This window comes from Nycticebus coucang, chromosome 6 (assembly GCF_027406575.1).
Source record: "Nycticebus coucang isolate mNycCou1 chromosome 6, mNycCou1.pri, whole genome shotgun sequence".
In the NCBI taxonomy this organism is placed as follows: domain Eukaryota; kingdom Metazoa; phylum Chordata; class Mammalia; order Primates; family Lorisidae; genus Nycticebus; species Nycticebus coucang.
In genome coordinates this window covers 71,022,133-71,048,970 of record NC_069785.1, presented here as the reverse complement: position 1 = coordinate 71,048,970, position 26,838 = coordinate 71,022,133, and the positions used below count along the sequence as shown (strand labels likewise).

Here is a 26,838-nt window from a genome sequence, read left to right as displayed (position 1 = left end):
CCCATTGTTTGATGGGGGATCCTGTAGCCAAACAAATGAATAGTTAATTTAAAGTCAGACAACTAGGGCTTTTTGCTTTGGGTGGAAACATAATTCCCAGACGATCCATACATTATGTATAGAGTGCCTTCATCTGATTCTGCTCCCGGCACTCAGGCCAGGGCCCAGCACAGGAAGATCATGGAAGGGCAAGGGAGCATGAGAGATAGGGTGGGGGCAGATGACCTGGTGTAAAGTTTCCTTCTTACACTGCATGGATGAGGAACCCAAGGATATAGGAGTTAAAGGCCCAACTTGATTTGCCATCAGGAAGATGTAGCCATAGTTACCTGCCTCTCTAAGCCCAGAAAGTAATCTTACTTGACTGCTACTACCAGGTAGAGTATCTGAAGTTTTTAAGATTAAAGATCACTTGACAAGATATATACTTGTAACTACTTTGGAAAACAGTCTGCAGTATCTTACAAAGATAAACATAACTTAACCCTATGACCCAGCAATCCCACTTCTGGGTATTTACCCAGGAGAAATGAGACATCTGTCCACACAAACACTTGTACGTGATATATTCCCAGCAGCTTTATCATAATAGCCTTAAATTGGAAACAATCCAAAAGTCCTTCAAGTGGTTCATGGATTAATAAACTGTGATACATGCAAACAACAAAATTTGACTCAGTAAACAATAGAATTGAGATCTTAATACATATGACAACATGAATCTCAAAAATATCGTGCATCCAGACAGATAAAGCTCATGATTCCATACATATGAAATGTAAGACTATAATGACAGAAAGATCAATGGTTGCCTTTTCATTTTTCTGACAACCTCTCATTCCACCAAGACACCAGAAAGGGACCCATAGCGTGTTGGGGCTGGTTCCCCACAGCCAGGAGCTGAGGGAGACAGAGGGGACTGACTGCAGTGGGCACAGGGGATATTTTGAGGCATTGAAAGTATTCTGTATCATGACTGTGGGTGGTTCCATGAGAATATATATTTATCAAGACTCATCAATTATACTTAAAGAATTTCATTGTGTGTAGATTATACCTTAATAAAGCTTAATTTTAAAAAATATGACATGGCCAAGTGCAGTGGGTCACACCTGTAATCCTATCACTTTGGGAGGCTGAGGCAGGAGGATTGCTTTAGGCCAGGAGTTTGAGACCCAGTCTGAGCAAGAGAAAACTAGAAAAATTAGCAAAGAGTGGTGGCACACACCTGTAGTCCCAGCTACTAGGAAGGCTGAGGCAGGCAGATTACTGCAGCCTAGGAATTTGAGGCTTCTGTCCCTACGTGCTAGCCAGGCTGACAGACAGAGACCCTGTTTAAAAACAAAATGATATAAAGAAGTTATCGTGTTTATTTCTCAAAGTAGAAAAGTTCACTTGAGTTTATTCTTAGATTCATTTTTTAGGCAGGCCAGTGGGCCTCAGAAGAATTCCCAAGGACCTGCTTTTGAGGCTGTGGTAGAAAAGGGTGATGTGAGGTTTCTTTTTTTTTTTTCTTTTTTGAGATGGAGTCTCACCCCATTACCTAGGCTAGAGTGCCCACTGTGGCATCACAGCTCACAGCTGTGGTTTGGTCACAGGACCAAACTCAAGTGGTCCTCTTGCCTCACCCTCCCAAGTAGCTGGGACTACAGGTGCCCATCTAGTTTTTATTTTAGTAGTACTGACAGGTTCTCACTCCTGCTCAGCTTGGTCTAGAACTCCTGAGCTCAAGCAACCCACCTGCCTTGGCCTTCCAGAGTGCTAGGATTATAGGTGTGAGTCACCAGGCTTCTAAATCCAGAACTGGAGGTGGTGTTTTTTGCTTCCATAGAATCAAAGTGCACAAAGGCATTCAGGGCCACTCCTCTGATGTGGGAAGGGATGTTAAGCCACCTGGTAAACGTGGAGAGGAGTCAGGAATTTCTCCTCCAAACCTCCATGTTGGTGCTGAATGTCCCCTGAATTAAACATTGCCTCCCCAGAATCGCACATATCTCGCCATCAGGACGATGGCTATGAGTTGTCAGGCTTCCACTGCCTTCTTTGAGCCTCCCAGCAACCTCAGAGAAGGTTGCTGTGATCATGCTCATTTTATAAGTAAAGAAACCAAGACTCAGAGAACCTGGTTGACTTTCCCAGAATCACACAGCCTTGAATCAACCTGGATGAGATCAGAGTCTATAGTTTCCCTCTCCAAAGGCCATGTTCCCTCCAGAAGATAGGGCCAATTGCAAAGACAAGGCCCTGAGCAGCGTGGCTGTCCTCTCAGAGAACGGCTTCCCAAGTTTCAGAGAGGAGGCCTAGGAAGATGCCTTTAGAAAGACTCAAAATTTTCTTTTTTTTTTTTTTTTTTTTAAGAAACAGAGTCTCACTTTATCACCCTTGGTAGAGTGCTGTGGCATCACACAGCTCACAGCAACCTCCAACTCCTGGGCTTAAGCGATTCTCTTGCCTCAGCCTCCCAAGTAGCTGGGATTACAGGCGCCCGCCACAACGCCCAGCTATTTTTTGTTGCAGTTTGGATGGGGCCGAACCCGCCACCCTCGGTATATGGGGCCGGTGCCCTACCCACTCAGTAATAGGCACCGCCCGAGTCAAAATTTTCTAAAGACTAATAGTTCTGGGCCTCCTGTAATACTCCAACAGATGATTAAATTCCAGAATCTGACTACATGGAGTTCAGGATTGACACTTATTCTTTTTGTTTTTTTTATAATCTTTTTTTAGGGTTGACAATTCTTTCTTCTTAATTTCAGGTTAATGTGAGGGCACAAACAACTATGTTACAATATTTGCATTTGTTAGGTAAAGGCCCAGTTGTACTTGTGTCTGGCACCCAGGAGATGTGCCATAGACTCTTACTTGGTGCCAAAAAGGTGCCCCTCCCTCTTCCCCCTCTCTTGTTCTCCCAGGGTTGACAATTCTTAAACAGTTTTCAAAGCAGTTGTGGAACCTCCCAACCCCCAGTAGCCTCCCTGGCCGTCTGCTCAGGTAGTCCATGTGGTGCTTTCTGGAGAATGCAAGCACCATGGGCAGGCTGCCCAGGCTCCCCATGGACAGGCCAGTGAAGCAGGGGCCAAGTTCATTCCTGTCTCTTAGGGCTGCTGTGAGGGTTCAGTGAGAGAACATATGAGAAGCACTGAGACCAGGGAGTAGCACACAGTAATGTGCAAGACATTAGAAAGAAAGAAATGAAAAGGAAAAAGGGAAGACACTAGGACAGTGGCAGACCTGGGACCCTGTCAGCATCTCCCAGCTGTCAGCAGCAGATGGGAGGCGAAGGGGCTGGCTGTGGGGCAGTGGGCTTCTGGCAGGGTCTGAATTCACACATGTACAAGGAAGAGATGGTTGTGTGTTAAGAGCACACAACCTCCTACCTCAAGGTTTTTGTTCAACTGTGCAAGCCCAGGATGGGGAACAGTCCCCTTTCCGGCCCTTGGCCGCCTAGTTAGAGAGGGAGCATTTGTATTTGTACACCACCTGATGCAGGTAGGCTCAAGATGGGCCAATCTGAATCCCTTCATGGGAACTTAGAATTTGGCCCAGAGTCCAGGCGCATGATGGAAGAGAGACAAACTTGAGAGCTGATGAATGAGGCCACGGGTTGCCATGTTTCCTAGAAAGTAGGGAAAACCAGCCTGCAGCGAAAGAGGCTGACACAGGAACAGCGCTGGCAGAGGTGACTTCCTGGGCTTCCTAAGTTAAGGCTCTTATCAGTTCTCAAGGCCTAGCTGCATCCTTATGCATAGGTCTCTAAGATGCCCTGGTACCCTTGTAATATAAAAACTTCTTTGTCATCAACCTGTCCCCAGTTGTTTTGAGAAGTCACAACCACAAGAATCTTAATTAAAGACATTTGGGGCAAATATCTTCTTCTCTTGCCCCACCATGTGACTTCTGGTCTTGCCCAGCTTCCTTAAGGGTGACTTCAGCCTGAAGGACAAGGACCTATAGGCAACACCAGTTGACACAGACAGTCCCCATGTACAGCCCTCTAAGCTTGCACAGTCCAGTCTCCCACACATATAGGTCCCCAGTCAGGCCCTTCTTGGCTGCCTTTATTCCAGAATAACTGGCTCTTCCCTGTCCCATTGTCTCATTCCTCTACCTGCCTTCTTGGGTCCCAGCCTGAATCCAGGGGTCTGTGTGTCATGACTTCCAAGTAGTAGCTACAGCTTAACAGAGCCCTTCAAAGCTTTCTGGTGGCAGGTGGCAGGCCAGTGTGGGAAGATGTTTTGGGGAAGGAAGATTTTTTCAAAAGCTCTTAAACTGACAGATTAGAAAGGGTACTGGATTAGGAGTGGAGACTGGATTCTAGCCTGGCTTTGCTTCAAACTGTGACTTTAGGCTCCAGTTTCTTCAGCTGCAAAATGATGGAACTAAACAAGATCAAAGGCTTTTCAGGGAGCCCTGTGGGGACGCCTTGGCCATGGCCCTAGAAACGTAGTGGGAGAAGAGACTGCACCCAGGCCCTGTTTGTCTTCATCCGAGTAGCCAAACTTCGATGTCTTACACACTTCCTAATAAGACTCTTGACTTAGCCCAGGTTCTTTAAGTACAGTCGAGGTAGCAATGTATGTCTTAACACTACCTGGGGGACTGCAAGAGCTGGGATGACTGGAAGGCAAGTGAGGAAAGAGGGCAGTGAGACAGAGGGACAGCACACATGGGAGTACACTGCTCAGATGGCCAGCACTTGATCTCTACTGATGCTAGGTCTTCTGGGACCTTCTTCAAAGAAGCTGTGTGGACTTCGGAAGCTTAAGCCAGTCCATCCAGAAAGAAAAGAGTTTATCTGCCAATCCCTGTCTCTTGTGGTTCAAAAGTTCAGCCCATGGAGAGTCCAATGCTCCTGCACGTCTGAGGCCAAATGTGTAGGGTCAAGGAGAGGGGGGATTAGTTGTCATAGCAGCTAGAAGACAGGTGTGGCTGAGAGGGTCTTAGGTGGTACACTTAAAAGCATCTGATACAGGGCAGCGCCTGTGGCTCAGTGAGTAGGGTGCCAGCCCCATACACCGAGGGTGGCAGGTTCAAACCTGCCCCGGACAAACTGCAACAAAAAAAATAGCTGGGCATTGTGGCCAGCACCTGTAGTCCCAGCTACTCAGGAGGCTGAGGCAAGAGAATCGCCTAAGCCCAAGAGCTGGAAGTTGCTGTGAGCTGTGATGCCACCGCACTCTACCATAGTGAGACTGTCCTAAATTAAATTAAATTAAAAAGAAAAGAAAGCATCTGATACATCTATAACTGAAAAGGAGTGAGAACCTCCACTAAAATAAAAGTCAGAAGCACTGAGCTGGCTAATCCCAAAGGACTTTCTCAGCTGAGAGATTTGTTGATGCTGGTCTCTGAAACTGCAGCTCAGAGAGCCAAGACCATTTGCCTTTCTGGTGTGCAGGGACTATGTGGAAACAAGACCCTAAAAATTGTTCCCTGCAGTGCCCAAGAGTTGGCACCAACTTCACCCCCTACATTCAAATTTCCATGAAATTTAAGGCCTAAAGAATATGATGTTTTAAAAGTGTCCTGGTGAGATGGGAAAGAGAGGGACAGATAATGCCATAAGCCTGAGGAAATTCTCGTCCTGTTCATTCAGGAAGGCCTGATCCCCCTCCCAGCTCGGACTCCCCTTCACTCAGACAGAGGGCAGCTGCTGGCTACAGGCAGAAGGCAGATTTGTTGGTATTTAAGGGATTGGAGGATTAAATGGGCCAGCGAGGCTTCCGCTATACAGCCTCATCCTCTGAAGCCCACCACATACTAAATCAATGATTACATTATGGGCATTTCATGCCCCTCCCTCCAGAGCCCAGCAGGTTTGCAAAGCCTACAGATTAGAGACTGGGGTCAAAGCGGGAAGTCTCACTCTTTCTTCTCTGGTGTCTACCTAGGTCAATCTATAGATCAGATTCACCAGAATTAAACATAGAACCCAGCCTGACCATTGCCATTAGCTGACCTTAGGCACACTTCTTCAGGACTCTAGTTTCCTCTGCTGCAAAATAGGGACACCTGCTCTGCTTATGACATGGTTAGGACTGAATGAGAGAGAGAAAGCTATAAAGCAAATAGGGAGCTGGGGTGGGGGGCTGAGGTGTGTCCTGAGGACTCCTGGAGCCCAGAATGGGGCTGATGGAAAATGACCTCAAGGAAGAGAGTTTCAGCCTCCCACTGCCAAGAAAGGACATGAAAAAATGAGAAATAAACTCAAGAAAAGTCTCCCAAGAAGGGCATGGTGGCTCACACCTGTAATCCTAGCACTCTGAGAGGCAGAGGTGGGTGGACTGCTTGAGCTCAAGAGTTTCAGACCAGCCTTAGCAAGAGCAAGACCCTATCTCTACTAAAAATAGAAAAAAAACTAGCTACTTGAGAGACTGAGGCAGGGTTGCTTGAGCCCAAGAGTTTGAGGTTGCTGTGAGGTATGATGCCACAGCACTTTACCCAGGGCAACAGAGTGAGACTCTGTCTAAAAAAAAAAAAAAGAAAGAAAAAAGTCTCCCAAGAAAAAAATACAAGAAAGAAAACAGAATAGAAATAGGCATAGCTCAAACCATTCAAATCATGGGAGAAAGCATGAGGTCCAGAGGCTAGTATGAGTAACTAGTGTACCAGTGCCAGGCCCTCAGCTAAGGTTTTCTTGTGTATTACTTCATTTAATTATCACAAACCCAAATGCGGCTTCTTTTTGTTACAGATGAGGCTGTAACTGTTTTGTTACTTTGTTTTTTGTAACTTTTGTTACAGATGAGGCTGTTACACTGAGGCTGAAAGGAGTTGAGCAACTTACTCATGTCACAGCAAGTCTGCAGTGGCACCAGGACTAAAGTCCAGGCAATCTGTCCTGCAGATCATTCTCAGGTTTGGTACTTTGTTCCAAAGGGGTGCTGCCTCCTTAGGTTTTGGTTGTCCCCTGGGCTCCCAGGTCTTGCCTAAACTCAGACCCTGGGTCCCACAGCCTTATGGACCCACCTCAAGCTTAATGTCTCCAAGGTTGAATCTTCACTTACCCTAACGCTGCTCCAGCCCACTTCCCAGGGGCGCCTTCACCAGCCACCCAGATGCAGAATTCCTCTCATACCCATGGTACCTCCCAACCTCTCACATGACTCTTGATGTCATCAACTCTCTCCTTCCCACTGTCACTGCTAGCAGTCCTGGCTCCTCTCTAGAACTGCAACCCATGTGCTGCAGGAAGTGCCTCATGTACAAGTCTCCAGTCCTGCCCTCTCCCATCTACCCCCTACAATGTGGAAGGGAAATGCCTCCCCCCTGCCCAATATCCTGGGTATGCTGCTCATCTTTCCCAAGATAAAGGCCTCCCTACTGCACCTATCTCTCTTCCTTCCCGCACTCTGCTGCTGTCTCCATTCCTCCACAAACGCCAGCCTCTCTCCAGACACTGGGCCTCCAGGCAGGCAGTCCCCTCATGCAGAATACTCTTCCCCATCTCCTGTATTTGGCCAGCGCACATTTCATTGTCAGCTCAAAAGTTCAAGATCACCGCTATGAGGGCCATTCTCCTGAAGCGTAGACTGACTAAACAACCTGTGTCTCGGCCCTCACGATACTTTCCCCGTGACACCACTTACCAGTAAAGCCAAACGTGAGCACTGCCAGAGGAGGGTTTATCGGTTCCTCCCAGCACAGAGTGCAGTGCACAGCAGAGTTAGCTCGAGTTTGAATGAGAGAGTGAGAAAGAGAGAGAACGTGAGCAAGCGTGCAGAAGAAACTTTTCCAAAGCCACAAAGTCTAAGACAGTGACAAAGGCATTACCGGAATCTGGACCACCTTCACTCACCTTGGAGAGAATTTGCTGCTTTCCTGCGTCCTACCCTCCTAACCCACAGATTACCTAGCTCCTAACATCAAGAGCCACATTTTAAGAAGAGACTGTTTCCATCTGAGGAAGAAAGGCGCCTAGCACAGCTTGGAAGTACATGAAACTCCAGGCCTTCCTGACCCTAAGAACGAGAGAAATTCCGCCTCCCTTCCTCCGCGGAGGAGCATTTGGTCAACTAAGGCTTTTCTCAGGTCCCGACTCCGCTCCAGCCCAATACCCGGGCCTCAGACAACCTAGGCTGAGATTCCGACCCCCAGCAACGCCGGGAACCCTGACAGATCGCGGACCCCTTCCGGTCACGCGCTCCGCTAGACCAGACCCGCCGCCTCCGCCCTACGCCAAGGCACCGCCCTGGCCACGCCCCTCCTGTCCCGCGCACGGCTCGCCCCGCCCCCCGTCCGCCTCCTTCTCCTTCCTCCCTCCGTCTCCTCCTCCCGCCCCGCCCCCGCCCACCCTGCTGCTCCAGACCCGGCCCAGAGCTCTCCTGCCTGCTCGCCCCGGCCCGCCCGTGCGCTCGGTTTTTGCAGTCGCCTCCGCCAGAGAAGCTGTGCCGCACTATTCCCCAGGAAGGCAGGGCCCAGGGGCAGGCCAGCGGGGCAGCCATGGAAGCGGCGGCGCGGAAGCGGCAGCACCCGGGAGCGGCGGGCGGTCCGGGCGCACAGCCGGGCGCCTCCTTCCTGCAGGCCAGGTGGGCGCCCGCCGGCCGGGTGGAGCGGGCATGCTCGACGCTTGGCCACCGGCCCCGGGGTCCCGCCCTCGTGACCGGGAGAGGGCGGCCGGGGGCAGACTTTCCTGCAGCGCGGGCCGGTGGAGCGGGACCCGGGGGGCTTGGAGGCGCACTGCTCTCGCGGCTGCTCTCCTGAGCTTCGCCTTCGCGTTCCCTTTGCTTCCTGGGGAACTTCGGGCCCAGCAAGGCTCAGAGAACTCCCCACTCTCCGCTGTCGCTTGATGGAGCCCCCTTTCAGAGTTTGGGGTTTCCCGCGCAATCTCCCGCGACCGGCCCCGGGCTAGGACGGTCGCGCCGCTGGGGAGCGCTCTCCAGGGGTAGGGATATGGGTGGGGGTGGTGGGCTCGGAAGACGCACGTTAGTCCATTTGGGCCTCCAACTCATATGAAAGTTTCGGGTGCCACCTCCAAGTTTTCGGGGTCCCCCAGCCCTGAATAGGACTTGGATTCTGCCTTCATCCGGTTTACTGACCAGAAACGTTTATCGCGTGCAGCGAGCGTTCGTTAAGCACCCCTAGGGTGTCCAGCTCTGTGCTAGGCACTAAGGGGTGGGCAAGGTGAAACTGGGAGGGGCTTGCAGTCCAGTAGGGACCACGAGGGATACAACCCAAGGGGCAGGTGAGAGGTCATCTTGGAGGGCTTCGTGGAAGAAGTGGCACTTGAGCTGCGTCTCAGAGGACTTCATAGGAGATGCAGGGAAGAAAGGCTGTTCCAGCTAGGGAAAGGGTGTAGGGAAAGACAAGTAGTGCATTGAGGCTGGAGCTTTCTGTGTATAAAGGAAGTGAAAGGAAGATGCAGACTGATTGTGAAGGCCCTTAAATGGCAGCAGGGCCGGGACTAGAGTGCACAATTTAAGGTAAAGGCACTACGACCCTGGGAGTGACTGCCTACTCAAATGTTAAGCCATAGGTGGCTCACTTGCCTCACCCTAGTTACTGTCTTAGATGACAGGTTAAGGATACAGCCTTTGTTTCATAGGCACTGGGGAGCCATGGAAGGTTTTTGAGTACCTGTGTGCTCAGAGTTGATTTTAGGAATACTGTGGTATGATTTGGGATCATACCTGCTGCTGGGGGGCACATCAACTAAGGAAATGCAGACTGTTTCCTTTTTAACTTAGAAATAATTTATAGGGTATATAAAATGTAGACCCCTTAACTCTTCTAAGTCTCAGCTTGGCCTATGAGTTAAGTTTATTTTATTGATGAGGAAACAGGCCCAGATGGGCTAAGGAGCCTGATGACTGAGTCTGACTCCCAGCTCTGTGTGCAGGATGTGTCCAGTGGCCTTTACTTGTGCTGTGGCTTCTGTCCAGTCCAGTTGTCAGCTGTCTTCTTCCTGAGGCACCCCTGCCTGAGGGATGTCTTTGTTCTGAAGTTGGGGGTCTTTGACTGCCCTCTCTGGTAGCCCAATTAGAACAGCCTGTGAGTGTCAGTTATGGTCGCCACTGTGGCCTCACATGTGGGCCTCCCAGGTCTTGCATCTTACTCAGACTTTACAATGAGCTGCCTAATGTCGCTTCCAGTGTACAGGTGCGGAAACTGAGACCCAAAGAGGTTATATTATTTGCTGGCAAAAACCAGGGCTGAAATCCAGGGGTTTTGTTCTTACTGCTCCACTTTCGCTGCTGAGGGGTAGTTCCCTCTGTATCCCTGCATGGGCTCCCCAGCAGCCAGGGTATTACAGGATATAGTGTGAGGGGTTCTCTACAGGGTGTCTCTGCCCCCTCAGTGGAACCTCTGGGCCCATTCCCAGTCTCACCGCTGTTTGAGACAGTAGACAGAATCATCTTTTCCAGTTCTTAGGATGCTTGAGTCCCCTCTGCTACAGCTATGCTTTGCTTACATATCTCTATTGACAAAATGCTCATTACCTATCAAGGTAACCCATTCCAGTCACTCCCTGATCTGTTGACAGTTTTTATATTATGATCGAAGTATTGTGATTAATGCCCACAATTAAATCATAACACAGAAGGGCTTACAGTTTTAAAAAACAACAGTTCCCTCGTCCATCTCTCCTTGGCACCAGAGACAATCACATCAGCTTCTTTGAGCTGTTTCTACCACAGTTATCTTTTTAAATGACCCAATTCATGGGTCATTGCTCCACTTTTTTCACCCCTTCCTTTTCCGATAGGCTGTCCTACGGAGGCTTCTGATTTTAACTATATGGTACACACTCCCCACCTGTCATGGCGTCAGTTTCCCCACAGGTAGATATGTAAAACTGTGGCAGAGAGATCACCTTGTTGCAGATTACTGGCCATTGTGCTTTCACTGTTATTCCCAGCAGCAGTTGCTGGTGATTGAGACCAAGAGCTGGCACAGGCTGGGGGCTCAGTGTGTGGACTCAGGACCTTGGGACAAGTTTTCTCATCCCCAGTACAGGGGCTGGGGGCAAGGCTGCCTTATCTTTAATGATCTGCCTCCTGTAGTCAGAGTTCCAAGAGAAGAAAACCAGTCAGACACTGATCAGTCTTCATTCCCAAGCTGGGTGTCTGCCCTGTGCTTGCCTTTTTGTTTTCCTGCCGTGCTAAGCTAGAGTAATGACAGGGATCCCCGTTAACTGAGATATTTCCTAAGTAAAAGAAATAGTTCCTGAGCCCCTAATATGTCCGTATATACCTGTAACTTCAAGAGATACACACCTAAGTGTTTCCCAAGGCTTTTAGAATCCCTTCATTCCTTGTACTAAGTTCTTTGCCCAGTTTGGAGGTTTCAGAGCAAAATACTAAGGGCTCTTATTCTCCCCTATCCACATTCAGGAGGTTATCACTGTCTGCTTATAGAGGCTTTGCCATGATGGTCACTAAGAGGAAGGGGCAGGGTGGGGCCTCGATGCTGGTCACTTGTGTCAGACCCCTGAGCTGTCCTCACAGTTACTCCCTGAATATCTGTCCATTCTGAAAACCCAGCCCCCCTCCCTCTCTTCCTCTGCCTTCAATAAGCTGGGTACCTCAACTCCTTGCAGGGCCTTTCTCAGTAGCACCTGCAGGCCTCTAACCCTACACTCCCGCTGCTTTCTGCCCAGTTAAATCCCCCCCAGCGGTGCTTCAGGGCTCTCTTCCTTCTGTAGGCTTTGCATACAGCTCCATTGCATGCCAATCCCTTTCTAACCTGATCTCCTGATAAGCCACATGGCTTACTGTAATCATCATAATGGAAGAGCAAGCTGTCACGAACACGTCTTGAATTCATATAAACAGGCGTTTGAATTCTGTGCCATTCAGGACTCCTGGGTTGCAAGTAACAGAAAGCTGACGTGAACTGCAGCACCCTTAGCAAAGGGAATATGTTTGCTCACATGGCCAAGCCACTGGCCTGGGGGTGCCAGGGAGTATGAACACTATCAGGGCCCTTTCTCCCTCTCTTGATCCTCTCTGCAAGGCTGCTACATTCTCACCTGGGGGTCTCCTGAGGGTGGGAACTTGGCTGCAGGCAGCACTGGGCTTGCATCCTCAGAGCCCCAGCACCAGAAAGAAAGGAGCGCTTTCCCCCAACTCTGGGGGAACTCTGGGTGGGGAGAGGAAGACTTAGTTGACTCGGGAAGGGCTATTCCACCTGTCTTGCCTGCCACCGGAAGATGCTGAGATCCACCAAGATCCACCCAGTGTGGTTGGTAGATCCTTGGACCTGGTTCAAAGGATCCTGGAAAATTATGGAAGCAATCACAGCATTGACAGAGGGAGGTCTTTATGGTGCCTCTAAGCCAGCAGTTCTCAACTTGTGGGTCACGACCCCTTTGGACTGTATTAAAGGTTTGCAGCATTAGGAAGGTTGAAAACCACTGCTCTGAGCTAATTTGCCATGAGAAAAGCAGTTACAGGTAATTGTGAGTGGTTTAAATCAGCCAGTAGTTACTGAGCATGAACCAAGTACTGAGCTAAGAATGCTGGAGAATGCAGATCTATGTCCCACAGCACCGTCCTTGGCAAAAATAGGACAATGCAACTCATACCTCCAGTATCTTAGGAGGTAGTGGGCTGCTTACCACTGGAGGTGTGCACGTAGTGGCAGGGACGCTCGTAAAGAGGGTTTGGACTCTGATGGGGTGGTGCGTGAATGGGGAGACCCTTAAAGGGCACTACTCTTCTTGAGGGTCGAGATGGGAGAGCACGGCTCCAGCCCCACTCTGGCATGGCTAGACTGAGTTAGCAGAGAAGCGTTCATTCCCTGCAGTAGGCTGGTGGGGCTTCAGGGAAAGCTTCCTCAGGGAAGCCTTCCTACAGGAGGCAGTACTGGCCCTTGAACTTCAGCACAACTGTAGACAGCAGATGACCTCTCGCTTTGCCAGAGAGATAGGCTCCCAAGTTGTCACGTCAACATGTCCCTGCAGGCTTCCTTCTCAGGCCCCACTGTGGATTGGTGAGAAGAGGACCATGAGCAGCCCAAGTCCACCCCCTCACAGCTGAGGGGTACAGAGGCCCTCTCCATCTCAGCCCCTACAAGGCACATTTCACTGGAGGGCTGTGATCACTCTCACTCTGTCACATGCCCTTCCCATAGACCAATTGCTGTGGACACAACCATGGAATGGGACTTAAAAGTATAAGCTCTGGGGCATAATCATTTGGGGTCACATCCTTAGCTTTGTGACCTTGGGCAAGTTACTCAACCACTTGGGCCTCATTTTTTCAGTTGTATAATGAGGGCAACGTTCCATCCTCAGAGGATTTCTGTGAGGATTGAATGGGTTAAATGAGCTGATACAAGCTGCTAACAGTAGTGCCTGGAATATATAAGCATTCAGTAAAGCTTAGCTGCTGTCATCCATCATCATGTTACACGATTTTCACCACGTTTACATCCTTTGCCTTATTTATTCCCCCCGATATTCTATAAGGGAGAATGTCCAACAGTCATCAGACCTGTTGTGAGTTTCCTTTCTAACTCACAGGGAAACTACTGTCAGGGAAGCTGAAGTCCTCCCAGTGACCACAGGGCCAGTCCCCAGTATTTCCAGGGAAATTCCATCCCTGGAACTCAGTTGGGAGTGTCTCCTCCTGCTCACAATTCCCCACCCCCTTTTATGGCTCATCCCAAGGGAAGATTCTGACAGGGCAGAAGAGCTGACCCCTCTTGTCTGCTTCTCCCAGGCACAGCTCCATCAAGGCTGAGGAGGCCACCTGCACGGCGCCCTTCCACCTCGACCTCTGGTTCTACTTCACGCTGCAAAACTGGGTTCTGGACTTTGGCCGTCCCATTGCCATGGTGAGTATGGGACTGTGGACAAACCCCTGACTGACACTGGAGAGACTTAGTGTCATGTGGGTTAGCCAAGTAGACAAGTCCCTTTGCCTTTATCGCCTAGTGAACTGAAAGAACAGGCCTGGATGCCTTCTTGTGCTTTAGCTCTGCGACTGGAAAGTCAGGCACCTGCCAGCAAGTGGGGGTCGGGGAACTGTGTCCCAACTCTGAACAGTCGCAGTATAATGCCTGCAGCCTGTGTCTTAAAGCAGGTTAACCCAGTTTAACCAAATTTCAGGCCAAAGGGCTATGGGAGACAAAGGAGGGTATCCCCACCGTCCTTCCCCAATACCTAGGGCCTGCACCATTTTTGTGGAGGTGAAGAGTTTAGGCTGATTCTGCACAGGCCTCTGAGACTTAGCTGCTTTTTTGTGCCATCTGGTGAAACCCTCCCTTTCCTTCTAAGGCTGCTTCATACCTCAGTATACAGTGGTGGCCTCCAAGCAAGGAATTAATACTGGAAGAACACAAAAGCCCCTTACTGATAACAGATAGATGGATGGACAGACAGACAACAGAATGTGAAAAATATTCAATGAGGTGCCACCATTTACCAAGTTGTTAATTTGTGGGAACTGGGGGGCATACAAATAACAATATCCAATGCTGAAACTGTACCCCATACGTGCTAGTGATGATGCAAATTAGCAAAGCCCTCTGGAAAGCAGTTTGGCAAGCTAATAACTAGTACTTGTACTAGTACTAACACAGTAAGTACGCAATACCTTTTGACTGAATGAAATAATTATAGCAAGAGAAATACAGCAGCTAGCATACATTGAGTACTTAATCTGTTCTGAGCTCTTTACATGTTTAGTTCTATTTAATTTTCACATCAACACTATTATTCATCCCTATTTTATAGATAAGGAAACTTGAGGGTAGAGTGAGTAGCTCAAGGTCACCCAGCTAGCAAGCAGAGGAGCCAGCACCTGAACTCAGGCACTCTGGCCCCTTCATTACAAGGTTCAACTGTCTGTCACATAAGTATCCAGAATCCTAATATCCTGACCAAAAAAATCTGCCCTTCCAAGAATCTGCCCTGAGGACATAGTCAGCAAGAAGACAACGGCTTCTCTACCCAAAGATGTTCATTGCAGTGTTGCTTATAAAAGCCTAAACTTGGAAGTGACTTCAGTGTCCAGCAGTTGGGACTGGGTAAATCAACTTCACTGTATCCATTACAGAGGATGTTTCCTGGCAGAAACAGAAATTATGGATACTATAAAACAAGCTGGAATATTTCAGGAGGAAAAAATATGACTCCATGGCACATAGCCTGACTGATTGCAAGTCAATTAACAGTCTTATCTACCTCAGATCAAAGATTCAGTGGGGATAAAGGAAAGCTGTCCTGGCAGTGGGGTAAGGGAGTTATGGTGGATGCTGGCTCTCCTTTCTGCAGATTTTTTGTAAAGTTTACATGTCACCGTTTAAATTTGGAAAGAAGGACCCGGTGCAGTGGTTTACACTTGTAATCCCAGCACTATGGGAGGCCGAGGCGGGCGGATTGCCTGAACTCACGAGTTCGAGAACAGCCTGAGCTAGAGCGAGATCTTGTCTCTAAAAAATAGCTGGGCATTGGCTCAGTGTCTGTAGCTCAAGCGGCTAGGGCACCAGCCACATATACCAGAGCTGGCCGGTTCGGATCCAGTCCAGGCCTACCAAACAACAATGACAACTACAACTAAAAAAAAAAATAGCCGGGCGTTGTGGTGGGCGCCTGTCCTCCCAGCTACTTGGGAGCTGAGTCAAGAGAATCGCTTAAGCCCAAGAGTTGGAGGTTGCTATGAGCTGTGACCCCATGGCACTCTACCCAGGGCGACAGCTTGAGACGCTGCCTAAAAAAAAAATATTGGGCATTGTGGTGCGTGCCTGTAGTCCCAGCTACTCGGGAGGCTGAGGCAAGAGAATCACTTGAGCCAAAGAGTCTGAAGTTGCTGTGAGCTGTGACGCTACAGCACTCTACTGGGGGGTGGGGGGTCTGCACCTGTGAGATTCTGTCTCTAAATAAATAAAAATGTAGAAAGAAGAAGAGGGATTGAACTAAGAGTCAGGGCATCTAATCAGGTTTGTGCATGAGCTTGGACAACTCCCTGTCCTCTGGGCTTCATCTCTTTATCTTCAAGGAGACTAACTGCTTTGAGCCTTCTTTCAGCATGAAGCTTCCACTTATTGGGGGTCAGAGGAGTTTCCATTAAAGTAATCCTCTGGGGAGACGGGGAGAGGAGGCCAGGAGTGGGCTAATGGCTCTCCTCACTAGGGCTCAGCCGCAGCTGGTCTAATAGTCTCCAGTTGGGTAAATCACTTCCCTTATCCTACCCAGAATTGCTGTGGCCACTATGACCCTAAATGGAATTGTTGGGAGTATACATTTAAAAACCTCATAGATACACTGGACCTTTTCAAATGCATGCATTATAGCTTCAGATTTGTAATAACTAAGAATCAAAACTTTTACAAGTTATAAAAATTAAATTCTCAGCCAGGCATGGCGGCTCATGCCTATAATCCTAGCACTTTGGGAAGCCAAGGTGGATGGATTGCTTGAACTCTTGAGTTTGAGACCAGCCTGACCAAGACTGAGACCCCATCTCTACTAAAAATAGAAAAACTAGCTGGGCATCGTGACAGGCGCCTATAGTCCCAGCTACTTGGGAGGATCCCAGCAAGAGGATTGCTTGGGGCTTGAGGTTGCTGTGAGCTATGACGCCATAGCATTCTATCCAGGGTGCCAGAGTGAGACTCTGTCTCAAAAACAAAAACAAAAAAATTTAGATTCTTCCTAGCCCTTCCCACTCTCACTATTGACAGTATGGGGGAACATCCTTCCACTCCTTTCTCTGTTCATACAAATACATATATGCATATTTTTCTTTTTTTCTAACCTAAGTGAGATTTTACTTTATACTTTACTCAGCAAGTTACTTGTTTTGCACTAGAATATATCATAAACTGGGTGTAGTGGCTCATGCCTGTAATGCCCACAGCTCAGGAGGCTGAGGCAGAAGAATTGTTTGAGCCCATGAGCTCAAGTCCAGCTTGGGACTTAAAAATAAAAATTAAAAAGGAATATATAATGTCATTTCGGTTAATGGCAGAACCTTCCATAGTAAAGAAGTACTATAATGTATTCACCTAGTCCTGTTTGATTGAAGAGTCAGCGTATTTCTGGTATTTTGCCGTCACAGAGTGTTTTGGCAAACATACATCTTGATATAAGTAAAGATACACGTGCGCATATACAAACACAGACAGATTGACATTTCTGTGTCTCTAAGAGTTTCATTTCTACTAGTTTGTTTTATCCAATATGGGATTTCTGAGTTAAAAGAGACCCCCATTTAAATCTCTGACTGAAACTTTTGGTCATTACATGTGTTTTCAATCAACAGACACTAGGAGTATAGTAAAATGTTTTCGCACTCGCCTGGACAAGGCCAGCACTTGGAGGTAGACGAGAGGGGAGAGAGGGTGTTACAAAAGGGGGAACTGCCCCCTGGCCAGGCCACCTTCCTCTCTAGGGAAGGTAAGGAGGAAGAATTGAAGCTACTTTTTTTTTTTTTTTTTTTTAAGAGACAGAGTCTCACTTTGTTGCCCTCCATAGAGTACAACATCACAGCTCACAGCAACCTCCAGCTCTTGGGTTTAGGCGATTCTCTTGCCTCAGCCTCCCAAGTAGCTGGGACTACAGGCACCCGCTACAACACCTGGCTATTTTTTTTTTTTTGCAGTTTGGTTGGGGCTGGGTTCGAACCTGCCACCCTCAGTATATGGGGCCGGCGCCCTACTCACTGAGCCACAGGCGCTGTCCTGAAGCTACTTTGTAGAAAGCCCATATTTCCTGCTTTGTCTCCTACTGTATACTTGCACTTGATTTGGAAGCAGTCCATCCACACAGTGGATAGTGCATTTTTCCACACCTAGGCCTAGTGGTCAAGAGACACTGTCATCGTGACAGGCCCTGGGTGTACCAGAGCCCTAAGGTTCTAAGTAGACTACCTGGGCAACCTCTCGTGGTACAGATGGAGAAACTGAGGCCTAGAGAGGGGAAGAACTAGCCCAGGGTCACCCAGCAAGTTGGTGGCACAACTGAGTTCCAGAAGACCCTCCTGACTCCCAGGCTAGTACCCAGGGAGATTCCACTGGGCAAGGGGCACAGGGTCAGGTCCTGGATTTACATCTACTGTGTATCTGGGGGTTAAGTCGGTTTACCTTTACTTACACTCAGTTTCCCAGTGCAAGAATACCTTCATCCCAGGGCTGCCAAGAGAATCCTTAGAGATCACAGCAAGAATTAAGTGTATGTGATGGGGGTGGGGCAGGCTCCCAAGGGCCTCACGGGCTGTGTCCAAGTAAGCCTGTTCTTCTCCTCGCTTCCCAGCTGGTGTTCCCTCTTGAATGGTTTCCACTCAACAAGCCCAGCGTGGGGGACTACTTCCACATGGCCTACAACGTCATCACACCCTTTCTCCTGCTCAAGGTACAGTCCAGGTCATCTACCCCACAACCTCCAGCCCCATTCATCCAAGTGCCTGGCAGGAGACCAGTGCTAAGGCCTGGGCATTCCCCTGCCTAACTGCTAGGGGATGAAGGCTGTGGTAGAGGGATATGTCAGGGTCCCAGGGCCCAGGGCAGGCAGAGCCAGGAGGGATAGAGAAGGCCCCCCCAAGGACGGGCATTTGGCTTGGGCCTCACCCTGGTGTGGCAGCAGGTGAAGTGGGAGAGGTTCAGGCAGAAGGATCTGAAGGCTAGATTGGGCTTGGAAATCAGAAAACATTTGGGGAGGCTGAGATGGAGGTGATTGGGGGGTCCAGAGAGTGGTCAGGGGCCTGGGAAGGCAGGTGGGGGCTAGCACCGGGAGCCAGGTGCAGTGGCTCAGGCATGTAATCCTAGCACTATGGGACACTGAGGCAGGTGGATTGCCTGAGCTCAGGAGTTCGAGATCCGCCTGAGCAAGAATAAGACCCAGTCTCTAAAAAAGTAGCCAGGCAGGTGCTTGTAGTCCCAGCTACTCAGGAGGCTGAGGCAAGAGGATCACTCGAGCCCAAGAGTTTGAGGTTGCTGTGAGCTATGACCCCATGGCACTTTACCCAGGGCAACAGAGTCTCTGTGTCAAAAAAAAAAAAAAAGGAAAGGAAAGAAAGGCCGCACTGGGAGCTGAACTCAGTCCTGTGCTCTACAGAGCTCTGATTTTGAGATGTGACTGAGAGCCCAGAGCGAGGTCTTCTGACTTTGCACTTTGTCAAATAAGCGCTCTTAAAACTACTATACACTGAGTGTCCCTAATCCAAAATCTGACATGCTCCAAATTCTGAAGCTTTTTGAGCACCAACATGATGCTACAAGTGGAAAATTTCACACACAACTACTTAACACTAACTTTGATGCACAAAATTATTTAAAATATTTTATAAAATTACCTTCATACTGTCTGTATAAGGCATATATGAAACATAAATGAATTTCATGTTCAGACTTGTGTTTTATCCCCAACGTATCTCATTATGTATATGCACATATTTCAAAATGTGAAAAAAATACAAAATCTAAAACACTTCTGGTCTAAAGCATTGCAAAGAAGGAGGTACACTCAGGCTCCATCTACTATCCCTATCATTTTGTTTTGAAGAAAGACATTTCAAATCTTCAAAAGTAGAAGGGATATGATCTCAAAATTCAGGGGTGTGTTTTCAGTGAAATAATGTCATTTCAGAAGCGCCTGCTCCCATTCCAGACATTTTCTTCACGGTTGCCAGAATCCAATCACTCAGAAACTGGGATCCCTTCAGCAGGCCAGCCCAGCTACCCAGAGGCACAGCTGCGGGTAGTGGGAGGGCTGGGCCTGGAGCCTAGACTCCAGCATTAAAGGCTTGCTTGTCAAGTTCAGCACATGGCTCTGATAGGACCTTAGACAATGGTTGTGTCCTTTATTTCCTCCTGGGGAAAAGGAAGTGCTGTTCCTAGCCCCTGCTGGGTTCATAGTGACCGTGTGAGAATCTGGAGGCTGGGCTGGCCTGCTAAAGGGACCCACCAATTTTGAAGTGACTCTCCAGCTGGCAATTTCCAGCCCAGGCCAGGCAAAAGAGAGGGATGCAGAAAGTGGCGCACTGAGATAGAGTCACACCAAGTCATGCTGCTGGCCTCACTCTGAACCTCAGCTCATCGAGCGGTCCCCACGCACCCTGCCACGCTCCATCACCTACATCAGCATCATCACCTTCATCATGGGCGCCAGCATCCACCTGGTTGGTGACTCCGTCAACCACCGCCTGCTCTTCAGTGGCTACCAGCACCACCTGTCTGTCCGGGAGAACCCCATCATCAAGAATCTCAAGCCTGAGACCCTGGTGAGGCCGCCTCCCACTCCCCCACGTGTCAGCCCCGTCAGCATCAGCACAGTCTGTCTTCAGAGACTAAAGAAATTGCTTTGACACATCACTGCCCTTGCCCTACTAAAGCATGCTGCTACCTGAGGGCACTGTCATCCTCCCCAAGCTGCATTATTAGGAAGTGGCACATGAGGGGCTCTCACCTGGGGGTGAGGTCCTGGGAGTGGGAGGAGGGTGGCTAGAGGCGCTGTTTGGGGCCCCAGCACAGCGCCCTGGACCAACGTCCCCCTCTAACCCTCAGATCGATTCCTTTGAGCTGCTCTACTACTATGACGAGTACCTGGGCCACTCCATGTGGTGAGTGACATGTCTGTCTATCCCAAAGGCCCACTAGCTCAGGGACACGGGACACACTGGACAAGGCTCATGGGCCCTAGGACTCCGTGAGTTAAGCAGGGCAGTTGGAATGGCCTCCTCTTTCCCTGGAAGTTATCTGAGCCGGGCTCTGAGGGGCTGTCCCAAGACTCAGCCTGATTGCCATTCCGGGGACTGCCAGTCTCACCCTTTGCCTCCTCCCAGCCCGCAGTGCCTGTGGCAGCCACCAGAGGGCAGCGGGCAGCTGTCGTCCCTCCCTCCCAAGCCTGGGGAGGTGGCAGGGAGAAGGACACCGCTCTGATAAACAACCCCCCAGATGGCCGCAGGGGGGAAGGGGAGGGTGATGCAGGAGGCTTCCCCACCGTATCAGAACTGCTCTTTGCCAGCTGGACCTGAGATGGGTAGGGGTGGGCAGTGCAAAACTCCCAGGGCAGCTCTTCCCACCCTCTCTCACCCAGATCCCCATCCCCCCACAAACTCCCCTCCCCCACAGTCAGGAAGACACATTAGAAATGAGACAAGTCAGTCCCAGGCTGGCCCAGAGCAAGGGAGGGCAGAGGCTGCAAAGGAGGCAAGAGCCAACCCCAACCAGGCCTCACTGAGATGCTGGACTCTTTCCCTCACAGCCTGCATGGGGTTTCTAGGTCCTTGGAGTCTGGCCAGGCCTCCTGCTAGCTCTCGGCCTTTACTTAGAAGCCCTGTCCTGCAGGATGCTGGAGTTGGGACAGGGGAACAGAGGCCTGGAGGAATAGTGGAGTATTCTGGGAATGTGGGGGGTGGTGGTGGTGGTGGTAAGGAGACAGGATGGACCGTGGGGAGGGCGCAGATGGGGAAGGGGAGCCTGTTGGGCTCAGGAGGGAGGTGGTACTTTGGGGTGAGATGTGGGGGTGAATCTGTGGGCTAAGCCTGGGTAGGGGCTTCATAGAGTTGTTCCTCCATCCCTGCCCCTGTGGGAGGTGCTGTTCTGGTCCTTTGTTTTTCTGGGTTTTTTTTTTTGTTTTTGAGACGGAGTCTCATTATGTTGTCCTTGGTAGAGTGCCCTGGCTTCATAGCAACCGCAAACTCTTGGGCTTAATTCTTCCACCTCAGCCTCCCAAGTAGCTAGGACGACAGGCACCTGCCACAACGCCCAGCTATTTTTTTGTTGCAATTGTCATTGTTGTTTAGCTGGCCTGGGCCGAGTTCGAATCTGCCAACCTTGGTGCATGTGACTGGCTCCATAACCACTGTGCTATGGGCACCGAGCCCCCTTGTTTGTTTTTTTAACCCGGACCTAGACCCTCTCTGTCTGTCTTCAGCCCCACTCAGTACAAAGGTCTCCAGGTCAGCAGGTGTCCGGGAGTGAGATAGAGACACCACCCCCTTCTATGGAGTGAGCAGTGGCCAGGGCAGAGTGGGCCTCTGGTGTGCGTGAGCCTCGCCTCCCTTGCTGTATTCTGTCCCACCCTTAACCCCCAGCACGAGATAGGCTGGGTGGGGTGGAACACCCCTCGCCCGAGCCTGTTGTGTAAACCATGAAGCGGCACTGCAGAGGCCCGTACTCCACGAAACATGCAAGGAGCCAGTGCAGAGGCCGTGGGGAGGAGGACCTGGATGGAGGTGGGGGCCAGGGCCACTGCACAGCCTCTCAGGCCCTGGCCTCCCTGTCACAGGTACATCCCCTTCTTCCTCATCCTCTTCATGTACTTCAGCGGCTGTTTCACTGCCTCTAAAGCAGAGAGCTTGATGCCAGGGCCTGCCCTGCTCCTCGTGATGCCCAGTGGCCTGTACTACTGGTGAGTGGACATGGGGGAGGGCACTGAGTAAACCACAGCAGTAAATTCCACCCTCGACCTCTGACCTGTTATGTGGCCCCAGATGTGACTGGCCTGCTTCGGGCCCTAATGGGAATCCCGTATCTAATGGGAATCGATGACCACTTTGCAACCATAAACCCAGGCCTAAGTGTGGCAGGGAGGCAAGAGGAAGGTATGCGGTCGCAGTCTCTCCAGCCTCACACCCCATCTCCCAGAACCCCAGGGCTGCTCTCGGGCCAACACCGAGTCCTGTGGAGCCTTCTGGGCATCAGTTTCCTCTTCTGTGAAATGGGTGACACCTCCCTCTCTACCTCTTAGATGGTGAGGATCTCGGGGATAAAAAGAGCTTTGTGCAGTCCAAAGCATTATGGAGATGAAATTCCCTAGCCCTAGCCCTACCTTTTTTTTTTTTTGGAAACAGAGTCTCATTATGTCCCCCTCCGTAGAGTGCTGTGACGTCACAGCTCACAGCAACCTCAAACTCTTGGGCTCAGCCTCCTGAGTAGCTGGGACTACAGGCGTCCACCACAGCACCCAGCCCCTCATGTGGTTTCTTTGATCTGCCAACTCTGTCTTCCCATTACGGAGGACACAGGCCTCAGCCAGGTTCTCAGCCTTCCTCCGTCACTTCTGCCCTGGAGATAGGTCACCTGGGGATTGCAGGTATTGGATGAAGGACCCGGGACGAGACTGGGACCTTCTCTGATGGAAGGCCTCCCTAAAAATGAAAGGGACCTCCTCTCCTGGGGCAAACTCCAGGACACCTCTAGGGCCCATCCCCTGCCTGGCTGAGAGGGCCACTAGAGCCCTTATGCTTCCTGAGGAGAGGATTAAAAGGAATGAGTGACAGCTGTAGCAAGAGGGAAAGAAAGGGAAACTTGCTGCCTAGTTTTTTTTCTTTTTTCTCTTTTGATAACTGGTATCAACCTGCCTAATTCTTACCAGTAGTGTGTTGGTGCAGCAATAGCTACAGTAGCAGCAGCAGTAATCATTTGTTGAGCAATATGCTTTTCCAAGTAACCCTCTATGCCCCTTTCGTAAGTGAGAAAACAGAAGCTCCCAGATGTCACAGAAATCCCACAAGGTCATACAACCTCTAAATTGCAGAACTATAGTTCCTTGAATATAAGGGGCGAGCTATAAATTCTCCCTAGAGGCAGGGGAATGGACCTCCAATGAGTGTCACTGAGCTCCTGGCCATATGCTAGGTACTGCCTTGGGCACTGCAGGAACCTTGGGTGATCTGAGACTATATTCCAGTCTGCAAGGAGATGATTGTAACAACCACCATAAATTGCTACTGTATTCCAAATGCAAATGCCTACAGGAACCACACAGGTAACAGAAGTACATCAAGTGGGCAGCAGGTGAGGCAATAGGGGATGGTGAGGACTGTGGCAAAGTGTAGAACAGTACTTTCTCTAAAGGGGGCAGTTGCTTCCTTCTCCAGTCAGTTTTTATCATCTGGAAATAAAGCCTAACAAGACTGGAGAAGCCAGAAATCTCCATTTTCACATATTCTGTTACTTGCCGTTTTTGGCTGGGGCTGGGTTTGAACCCGCCACCTCTGGTATATGGGGCTGGCGCCCTACTCCTTTGAGCCACAGGCGCTGCCCTATTCTGTTACTTAAATATTGGCAACAAACAACTATTTAAAAATAGTAACTCTACAAGCCAAAGTAATATTCTGCTGTGGCTTAGCAGGGCGTGGTTCTCTGAGCCCTCTCACCAGAGGAGCTGCTCTGACTGCTTGGGAGGGCAGCCTGGCCCTCCAGTGGGGGGAGGGCTGCCAGGCTGAACGCAGTTGCCATGGCAGCCACCTCACCTTACCACTGGCGTCTCCAGGTACCTGGTCACGGAGGGCCAGATCTTCATCCTCTTCATCTTCACCTTCTTTGCCATGCTGGCTCTCGTCCTGCACCAGAAGCGCAAGCGCCTCTTCCTGGACAGCAACGGCCTCTTCCTCTTCTCCTCCTTCACCGTCACCCTCTTGCTTGTGGTGCTCTGGGTGGCCTGGCTGTGGAATGACCCTGTACTCAGGAAGAAGTACCCAGGTGTCATCTATGTTCCTGAGCCCTGGGCTTTCTACACCCTCCATGTCAGCAGTCATCATTGAGTCCCTGGCACCAGCCTCCGGAGCTCTGCTGGGAAAGGGGCCATGGAGGTGTGAGCACAGGGTGTGTGCTGGTGTGCACGTAGGTGAGTGCAGGTTCAGCCAGTGCTGAGAACACGGCTTGAGTACGCCTCCTGCCCGTAGACTGGTGTGTATGCGAGCATGTGGCTGTTTTGTGTGTGTGTGTGTGCAGAGTCTCGTGTTGTAAGACTTGACTATTCTGGTTAAGTTTCTGTTTGGTTTGGATCTTTTTAGGATCAGATTTCGTTTTAGGGAGGATGTTTAGGCCAGGATCCACACCCTGGCCCTCCTCTGCACCTGATGATGTTGGAGACCCCTGCTTAGGGCTGGTCTCTTCTTCCTGGGCAGGAAAGGCCTGGGTGGGACAGAAGCTGGGAGGGAACTCGATGTGTCACCCACCACTGCCCGGCTCACCCGCAGGCCTCCACCTGACCCTGGCTGCTAGGTTACCAGAGTCATCAACTTTCTGTGCACTGTCGCACAGTGCACTCACTTCCCTCTCTGGGCCTCATGTGCACTGGATGGGCCCAAAGTGAGTCAGCGGGCTGCACACCCCCTCAAGGCAGCCTGGGGATGGACAAGGGGGCTCTGTCCTTTCGCTGCCCCCTCCCAGGCTGGGATGGTATGTGCACCCCAGATTCACCACTCTAACTGCACCAGGCTGAGCTTGGGGTCTAGCAATGCTGGCTCTCCAGCCCTCTGCCTCTCCCTCCACTGGAGGCTCTGTCTCCCTGCTCCCCCTCCAGAATTGTGGTACCCACGTGTCAGCCTGACCACAGGTGTTTGACCTGCCCCTAAAGGCAGAGTTCTCAAACACTTGCCCTGCACCCTGTGCCCCATGAGAGGGGTCAGGGGACATGAGGCCCTCTGTGGTCAGCCTCCCTCAGCCTGAATCCTCCCCAGAAAAGGGAGGCCTCGCTCAGCACACTGGGCCTCCCAGCCCGCCCACCTTTTCCCAGCCATTGGGTCCAGATCCCCTCATAGGGAAAGGCTGCACTGGCCCATGTGCACTTGTGGGTCTCAGAGATCTGCCTTGCCTGACCCAGGTCCTGCCTCCTCTCCTGGGCTCTCAGGGAGCCCCATACCTCGGATTCTCCTTTTTATGTTGGGGTATCCCCACTCCCTCCTTAGGAGTCCCCCAGCTCTTGGTTCAGTCCCCATCACTGGCAGCATGGGACAGGTGGTGAGGTGAGAATAAAAGCTGGTATGGGGCCAAGCCTGGCTGGCAGCTGTTTCTTGCCTGGGTGTGCGTCGGGAGGCAAGAGGAAGTGGCAGAGAGGCTACACGGGGCCCCAGGCTGCAGCCAGAGGCCTCCTAGCAGCAGCCCTGGTCCTGCTAAGAGCAGGTGCTCGCACTGGCCTCCGTGCCACAGGTTCCTAAGGGTGAGGGCAAGATGGTCCTGGTCCTCTGGTCGGTCCCAGCTCTTTCCAAAGGAGTCTGGGGTCATGGGGGCGAGGGCATCTCCAGACCTTTCCCATCTGGCTGGACCTCCCAACTGCGCAGCCTGTTTCAGAGCCTGAAGCAGAGGCTGCCCTTTGGGGGAAAGTGGGAGGCGGGTTGGTAGGAGGTTGGCACTTAACCTTAGGCAGGTCACCTGACCTCTTGGGGCTTTAGCTCTTGGTATGCAAAGGTCTCAGCCTCACAACACAACTACCAGAGACTTACAGGGGCTTGTGTCATCAGACAACACAGAGGAAAGGCAGTGTGGGATGGGAAATGGTCCCAACCAGGTGTCCTGTCCCCCCGCCTGACCAGCAAACTCACTTGCTTCCATCCCCACATCAAGGATACTGTTCTTGCAAACACTGGTTCCAGAAGTGTTCTCTACAGAAGGACTTAATTTCCTACGCAGGAGTCTGATGGTATGGGGTTTGAAGCTTATACAATTTAAGGAGCCCTTGATAAGAAAAGGGGAAAAATTGATTAAAATTAGGAATAGGCCAGGTGCGGTGGCTTACACCTATAATCCTAGCACTCTGAGAGACCAAGGCAGGTGGATTGCCCAATCTTGGGAGTTTGAGACCAGCCTGAGCAAGAGCGAGATTCTGTCTCTACTAAAAATAAAAAAACTAGCCAGGTGGCTCGGCACCTGTGGCTCAAGCAGCTAAGGTGCCAGCCACATACACCTGAGCTGGCAGGTTCGAATCCAGCCCGGGCCCACCAAACAACAATGATGGCTGCAACCAAAAAATAGCCAGGCGTTGTGGTGGGTGCTTGTAGTCCTAGCTACTTGGGAGGTGGAGGCAGAATTGCTTGAGCCCAGGAGTTGGAAGTTGCTGTGAGCTGTGATGCCATAGCACTCTACCCAGGGTGACAGCTTGAGGCTCTGTCTCAAAAAAAAAAACTAGCCAGGTGTTGTGGTGGGCACCTGTAGTCCCAGCTACTC

The 26,838-nt window shown here is 50.6% G+C and overlaps 1 protein-coding gene across 1 annotated transcript; it reads left to right on the top strand.

The window, feature by feature from the left end:
* The first annotated feature begins 8,300 nt into the window (after positions 1 to 8,300).
* Positions 8,301 to 26,351, top strand: CLN6 (CLN6 transmembrane ER protein). The gene is made up of 7 exons (XM_053594539.1): positions 8,301 to 8,528; positions 13,665 to 13,779; positions 18,200 to 18,298; positions 19,977 to 20,165; positions 20,449 to 20,504; positions 22,175 to 22,297; positions 24,164 to 26,351. Exons 1-7 carry the CDS (start codon positions 8,443 to 8,445, stop codon positions 24,432 to 24,434), a joined length of 939 nt encoding a protein of 312 aa, XP_053450514.1. The 5' UTR covers positions 8,301 to 8,442; the 3' UTR covers positions 24,435 to 26,351.
* Positions 26,352 to 26,838: the final 487 nt, after the last annotated feature.